The sequence below is a fragment of the Ciona intestinalis genome, unplaced genomic scaffold, assembly GCF_000224145.3.
Source record: "Ciona intestinalis unplaced genomic scaffold, KH HT000123.2, whole genome shotgun sequence".
NCBI lineage: Eukaryota > Metazoa > Chordata > Ascidiacea > Phlebobranchia > Cionidae > Ciona > Ciona intestinalis.
The window spans coordinates 33,299-40,640 of NW_004190445.2; the positions used below are offsets into that span (position 1 = coordinate 33,299).

At 35.5% G+C, this 7,342-nt stretch overlaps 2 protein-coding genes across 3 annotated transcripts in view; both read right to left on the minus strand.

Moving 5' to 3' along the window:
• zf(ubp)-4 (zinc finger (ubiquitin thiolesterase type)-4) overlaps window positions 1–2,928 on the minus strand; it is a 4,645-nt gene extending 1,717 nt beyond the window's left edge. The window contains exons 1-8 of the mRNA XM_009863351.3: window positions 2,809–2,928; window positions 2,424–2,593; window positions 2,135–2,228; window positions 1,764–1,901; window positions 1,405–1,557; window positions 1,007–1,110; window positions 786–831; window positions 516–720 (exon numbers count right to left, since the gene is read on the minus strand). Of these exons, the coding sequence (XP_009861653.1) occupies window positions 516–720; window positions 786–831; window positions 1,007–1,110; window positions 1,405–1,557; window positions 1,764–1,901; window positions 2,135–2,228; window positions 2,424–2,593; window positions 2,809–2,838 (940 nt within the window). The 5' untranslated portion in view covers window positions 2,839–2,928. The remainder of the gene's footprint in view (window positions 1–515; window positions 721–785; window positions 832–1,006; window positions 1,111–1,404; window positions 1,558–1,763; window positions 1,902–2,134; window positions 2,229–2,423; window positions 2,594–2,808) is intronic.
• LOC100182532 (39S ribosomal protein L1, mitochondrial) lies at window positions 2,865–6,311 on the minus strand. Of its 2 annotated transcripts, XM_002126899.4 has the most exons (6): window positions 6,070–6,311; window positions 4,935–5,121; window positions 4,552–4,774; window positions 4,182–4,334; window positions 3,602–3,826; window positions 2,865–3,252 (listed from the first exon to the last, which is right to left on the minus strand). In XM_002126899.4, the coding sequence occupies exons 1-6, from the start codon at window positions 6,137–6,139 to the stop codon at window positions 3,049–3,051; spliced, it is 1,062 nt and encodes a 353-aa protein (XP_002126935.1). In that variant the 5' UTR covers window positions 6,140–6,311; the 3' UTR covers window positions 2,865–3,048. The 2 variants fall into 2 exon arrangements, with proteins under 2 accessions (XP_002126935.1, XP_009861652.1); XM_009863350.3 differs by lacking the exon at window positions 4,182–4,334.
• Between the last annotated feature and the right edge of the window lie 1,031 nt (window positions 6,312–7,342).

Sequence of the window (7,342 nt, forward strand, 5' to 3'; positions counted from 1 at the left end):
TCACATGATCAATACATCACATGATCAATACATCACGCGATCAATACATCACGCGATCAATACAACACGCGATCAATACATCACATGATCAATACATCACGTGATCAATACATCACATGATCAATACATCACATGATCAATACATCACATGATCAATACATCACGTGATCAATACATCACGTGATCAATACATCACGTGATCAATACATCACATGATCAATACATCACATGATCAATACATCACGTGATCAATACATCACATGATCAATACATCACATGATCAATACATCACATGATCAATACATCACACGATCAATACATCACACGATCAATACATCACGTGTGTCAATACATAAATATGAATATGACACTTAAGGTCACATATTCAGAAGAAAGGAAATCGTTAACACGTTGTTTATTTGGTCCCATGTAATAAGTTATCGACAAAATCAAAATCCAAAGAACAGTTTTCTGTAAGAAATATCTCATAAAACATTGGTCTCATATTTTAATTATTCTCCTAATCTCCTTATACAACATAACACACAACCCCAACCAAAACTTACTACTTGTGCGTTTCTTACTCCCATTCAAAGCAACATTCATAGAGTTAAGAAACCACGTTAACAGATCAAGTGGATCGCCCTGTTTCGTTATCTGGAACCTTTTCCGTGAACAAAGAACAATGCTCTGCAGCATCTCGTGTGGTGAAACGTGCGCCTGGGGTCGAATAATTCCATAAAACATAATTGTGCCAACATTTATTAAAAGCTTGTAAAAATCACCTTGAAATTTCTCGGGTTCCAAAGTTTTCGAATCAACTCTCCAAACCTGAGAAAACATAATAAATATATAATTACAATGGTAAGCAGGTCTATAAATATATTTAAACAACAATTAACATTTTTGTCACATCATCTTATTAGGAAAAGTTTTTATCTTTTTAATATAAATTTTAAAAAAAGAAAAAGAGAGATTTTAGTTTAATGTTACGACTACGACCAACCTCTGAGAAAGTAAGATCATAATGTCACCGGGTGGCCGCTTGATATGAGAGTAATTCTGCTCACGTAAAAAATAGTTTCGTAACGGTGGAACGTGGGAGAGAGCCTGTATATATATATATGTATATAATGGGGTGGGGAAATTATATAATAATAATAACATTCAACATTAACTTAGAAACATTCACACTTGGGTTTATTTGCAACATACATGAGCATAATCCTACACAAACAAACACAAACTTTCTGTTTATAATATGAGGGACAAATACATGTTAAGGACTTTTTAAAAGTTGAGATTTTAAATGTTTTTTTGCCTAAATAGAGCTACACAAGCGCCAGTGAACCTAGACCTTATTAAAGAAAACAGTCACTTTAAGGAATATATTAAAACACTCACCTGCAAGATTACATTACAGTAATCGTTAGCTTTAATATTGTTCAAACCCACAATGCCTGGTAGATAAGTTGTGCCGTCGTACGCACGCATGAGTTTGGAGTCATTTAATAATTGCTTGATGTGTTTCTTGGTGAAAGTGGGATTCAACACGTACTGCAAAGTTCAATATTCAGTATAAGAAAATAAAATGGTGTTCATACAACGTAAAGAATCTTCTTATTCGTCTCAAACATGACTTTTCTCAAACGAGGAACTTTATTTAAATTTTACGACTTTTAAACCCAGAAAGGTCTTTGCACAATCAGAAATAATTGATCGATATTAATATTTCACATCAAGCTAAAGATGACAACACAAACCGTTATATCTTCCAGTGAAGAATCCACGATCATGTAATTGTCCGGCAAGCAATAGAACTTAAGTGTATAGAGGTTCAGAAACACATGATGGTTGCATTCAACACTGTGCGTGTATGCGTGTGATTTACGCCCTCTTCCCTGTATGGGGGGTTTATATAATATTGAAACAGGGCAGATACTTTACCAACTACAAAGCTACAAATTATAGTTTACATTAATGAATAAGGTTCCATATGTTTGACAACCATAAATGTCACTTTAAAATCAAAACACAAGCCCAGAAGTTTTCACTACTTTGGTATACTATGAGACCATATGGCTGTGTTGCAACACCTTCATTATTTAGCTGTTACGAATGCAATCCAACGAACCTGGAAGTATTTCCCGCACACTAGGCAGGCGTATACGTTTAAATGGGAGAGGGAAACAGAACACAACTTCTCAAAATCAAAATCCAACACACTTCTGAACAAAGGAATTGGTTGTTAGCAATACATAAGGTGAAGCAATATGAACAACATTATAAAGATCCAACTTTAAGCAATGTTTAAAAATGTATTTGAACCACACTGTAAGAAATATAGGAACAAAATAATAAGACCCTCCAAACAAGCGAGTGATTTCATTTAAAACTATGGTGTCAAATGTTGTCTCCCCCACCTATTAATAGTATCAAGGTACGGACAACTTCTGCTCCGATCTACTTTGGGTTCGTTAAGATGTTCGTACTCATCATCTGATGAGTAAGCCTCCACCAAATTATCTGACGATGTTTCCGACTTCTTCTTGACCTCTGTCTCCTCGTCGGGTTCCAGCTTCCGTTTCTCTCCCTGGAAATATTAATTGAAAATATAAAACAAAGATTTTCATTTAAAGAGTAAAATGAATGTGAATAAAGGTCACGGGTTCAAGGCTTGATGCTGCGCAATGGGTCCACGTGTTCTGGAGAAAATTACAGCAATTGTTCCAACCTAATGGTTACTAATGGGTTGTCTAAATTATACAAAACAACATCAACAATTATAAACAAGTTATATTGACGTACCTTCACATGAGCTGTGCCATTATTTTCCATTATTACAACAACTTATAAACAACAGGTTCTGTAAAACAAACCATGTGTGGAAAATGATGACAATGTTTGGGTTTTCAAATTAACAAAAACATTTGAAAGTGAAACAGATTTTCAAGATTTTAAGAAATTTTAAGGAATATCTAAGACAGTGACAAAAACTTTGAGTAAGAAATTAAACCAGAAATAAATGTTTTTAATTCCCAGCGAAAGTTAATTAAACTCTGATTCCTCTGTTGGTTCGGGAAACAGTTGAGTAATATCCATTGTTAGTAATTCAGTGAAACACGATATTGAAGCTTTTTCCACAAGTTGTTTATCGTTTGTTCCTTTCTTTCTTGCAACGGGAACTTTGGACGTGATATGACGAATCATAAATTCAATGTTTGCTGTCAGTTCTTCTGCTGTTTGATTTAACTGTTCAATATAATCATATTATTTATCTTTTAAATTTGTTCTGAATAAAGTAAATAAGAAAAGCCGGAAAACGACAGTCGTTATAACACAGGTGTTCTGTTCCACCTCGTGCCCGCTTATAAGTTACCATACAGGTTACTTTGTGGCTGTGGGTGATTATTTTTTAAAAGTTTTTTTATTCTGTTTCTTTTGCTGGTAAAATGTCCAAGATTGCTATTGTGAAATAAAAACACGACCGACATATTTATTTTCCAAGTTTGTGTTAAGAGAGTTTGCTTATACCAATGCTTGGGTTTAACACATAAGACTTCGTAGCAAACAAACAAACATGATTAAATTAACCCCTTACCCTCCCAACTTTTAATTTACAAATTAAACCATTCGAATAATTCTGGTAAATAGTTTTTGTGACCAATGCCCTCAAGTGTTCAACGAAATCATCGCTCGTTCCCCACTTTTTGCTCGGTTTCATTCGACCAAGTTTGTCGTGAAGACCTTTGTGCGATTGAATTACATTCTCGCTGAACACTTGTGTGCTCAAATAAGCGTCGCAAACAACTTTGTTGCTCAAAACCTGCGGATGTAAAGATTTTGTGAGAAAAGTAGTCAAACAACTGAATGCAGTGAAGGTTTTACTTTGTGGAGATTTATAAAAATCAGCAGAAATGCGTTAACTTGTAAACTATCACTGGCTTGTTAAAACAAATAACTGAGTTTTAGAATTTTGGTCTGTTGCCCCTCATGCAAGAACAAATGAAACCCACCCCCACCCCACCCCGACCCCCACACCCACACCGACCCACACACCCACCCCGACCCCCACACCCACACCCACCCCCACAACCACCCCGACCCCCACACCCACACCGACCCCCACACCCACCCTGACCCCCACACCCACCCCGACCCCCACCCCGACCTGCACACACCTTATAAATAAGCTCGTTCCCTCCCGCAGCCACCGCCCCGTTATCCAACGCAAGCTCAACTTGCTCCTCAATGTCGGTAAAAAGGCAAACTTTATTCCTGATGTTGGTTGGGTGGGGCAAGTCAGCGGTGTCAAAGAAACTTAAAAGCTTTTTCTAAAACATTGAAAAACAGGAATAAACAATTAGGATACCTCAGTATTAAAAGTCTTGTTACAACCTATGGTAGGATTCCTGGGTTTATAAAACAAAAGCTTCCAGAAAATTTAGTGAATTTAGATTTTAAACAAACAACTTCATTACGATATTAATGTTTCTCCGATTCACTGGAATACCGTAAACCCTGCAATAATAGCGATGACATCATACTCACTCTTTTTCCTTTCCCAACATAATTCTCAACAAGGTCAAGTTGCAACAAAACCACAGAATCTTGTTTAATATAATCAAGTACTGTGTATTTCTTCAGTAGTTTCACAGTTTCATAAACGCCTTTAATTTGCGGACGATACAATTCATTCAAATAAACATCATCAACAGGTTTGTCAGTTATTTCAATTTCTTTTTCAAATTTAAGTTGATGAGGTTTCTGACGCCTGTGAATAATTTGTTTAATAAGATAGAAAATCTATGCAGAATATAACAACTCCTGACAATATTTGCTTGTATAAAAAAGCACAAATACTAAGCAACACTTAAATACAGCTTGATGTAAATTCAGTTGATCTTGTTAAATTAAAAGTTACACAAACTCACTCTTTCCATTTCTCGAGGTTTCTTCCTTTTCGAAAAGTGAGCGGTAACACCCTTGAAACATCGTTACGAACGAGGCCTTGTTTCTGCGTCAGGTTTGCGATTCTCATCTCCGCACTCGCTCTGTTTAACTGTTGGTTTCGATGGTTGGTATGGAGGTTCGCTGCGGGGGGTCGGGTCAACGTTGGGCCTTTGATGTAAAATTATTGCTGATTGTTTCCTTAACACTTTCGGCGCCAATCTACGTATATATACGTTTAAGTAACAATGGTTCGCGGTGCCATCACACGTATATATACGTTTTACCATTTTTTCATTGTTACGAGTGCCGCGTTGCATTTAAACTAATAGTAAACCACGTATATATACGTACGCTCGATCTAGGCTGCATTGAGACTAAATGCGAACGTCTGCTTTGAGATTACGTTATTTTCGCCTAATTAGCTTGTGACTCTGCGATCAGCTGTTTCTGACGATTTCAAGTATATTTTACGCAATATTACTAGTTTACAATGTTTCACTGCTGCCACTGCTGGAATAATTACGGATAATGGTTCAAACTTCAATGATTTAGTGTCTGATCATTACAATTATGATGTTGTGAAGTTTTGTTTTGTCCAATTCTTATTCTTACGGCTCTGAAGAAAAGTGAAGTTATGGATACATTGGTAGTGATGTTATACGTCCACACAAACGGGATAACATGGATATGTCACTGTTTCTTGGATTCCTGTTGCTTACTGTTGTATAATTTGCAACTTTCAATTGCAATTCATGGCTTATTTAAAATTTAATAAAATCCAAAATTCGTGTGGCACCCAGTGTCCGATTGTTCAAATTAGTGCGGCGCCGAAAGTGTTAACATAAGTTTTATTTACCTCTTTAAAAATGATAACGAGGGTCAAATTAATTTAAACAACGAAGAGAATTAACAGCAAAACAACAGTCGTTAAAACACGCTATGGGTAAAAGATGTGAGAAAGAGCGCCAGTTAAGAATCGTAGCTGTTGAACCCAATAACAATATTTCGATAATAATTGGGTAGGACAGTGAAGAATCCTCCGGTACGTTACAGGTTTGTTGGGGTTAAAGTTTTAGTTGAAACGAATTCTTCACCAAAAACTAAAATCCGACTCACCGATTTGATATTTTGAGCGGAATGTTGCATTACACCTGCTGCAAAACTTCAATATATTTACTGAGTTCATTTTATGATTTACCCGCTGATCAAATAATAAAACTAAATGTACTAGTTATTGGGGTGTACTACTATTCAATACGCTTCCAAACTTAACGAATACAACCGCAATATGAGATATTTATCCAAATAAATAAATTAAAAATCAACAATTTTAAAAACGAACCAAAATAGGCGCCATAGAAATCGTATAACTAGCTTCACGTTTCCAACATAGAAATCAAACAAGAGAGTAAAGCTCTAATGAACGGGTACGTCCAGTTTAAAATGATTAATAAAACGAATATATGTATAGTACTATACCATACTCACTGGGTAGTGATTATATAATTATGTAAAATGGGACAAGAAAAAAATTTGTCATCTTACCCCACCCAGAGTCGTAGAAACACCTATAGTATTTCTGACTTATAGTATTTCTATGGCTCTGACCCCACCCGACCAGAGTCGTATAAACACCGAGTAGTCCAACTGCCGTCTATGTGTGTCCAAAATAGAGCAAAAGTAGTGACTTTGGCAATGGGTTTAAACGAACTTGTTAAGTTTTATTTGTGTTTTCCTATTGTGGGAAGGTGTAAAACAGCTTCTATTTACCTTACCAAACATTTTTTAGAAAAAATGTATAAATTTAGCCGCATTAAATGACTAAAATGTCGCAAATCAACCGCTTCTAATTCTAATTTTTGACTTTTTTTGACAAAGAAAACAAATAACACATGTTTTTTACATTTTTCAACCTTTAAATTTGTTTTTAGGCCCAAGTTTTTCTGTAATTTACCGAAAAACATACATTTTTCCTATACCTACTGTGTTATTTTGGACCCAAATTGCCGTTCAATTTGTGTTTTACGTAACAATGGGTTGGACTACTCGGTATTTCTATGGCTCTGCCTGAATTGTCTTGTAATGTTTACTACTTTCTACTTTGCTTAATACCAAGGTGATCCTAGAATAGAGATATTTTAGCGGCCATTTTCGATACCTTCTACTGGTGCCACCAACCTAAAATTTGGACACTGTACTAACTAGACCCCAGCGGTACCGAATCTAAAATAAAAAATAAAAATTTCGAAAAAATATTAATTATGAATATTAATATTCGTCATAAAAACATATTTATAGAATTTTCTCCCGTTCCAGCTTCGAATATGTTATAACGCTACGTAATAGCTACAAAATGAAACATTATTTTCTTTAAAAAAGTGCGGGGATA

Bases quoted from the DNA above. Each gene is read 5' to 3' on its own strand.
- LOC100182532 (XM_002126899.4), bottom strand. From the start codon at position 6,139: ATGAACTCAGTAAATATATTGAAGTTTTGCAGCAGGTGTAATGCAACA. The intron at 5,122-6,069 runs GTGAGTCGGATT...TTTACATCAAAG, and splicing joins CCGCTCAAAATATCAAATCG to GCCCAACGTTGACCCGACCC. The intron at 4,335-4,551 runs GTGAGTATGATG...TCAATGTTTTAG, and splicing joins ATGTTGGGAAAGGAAAAAGA to AAAAAGCTTTTAAGTTTCTT.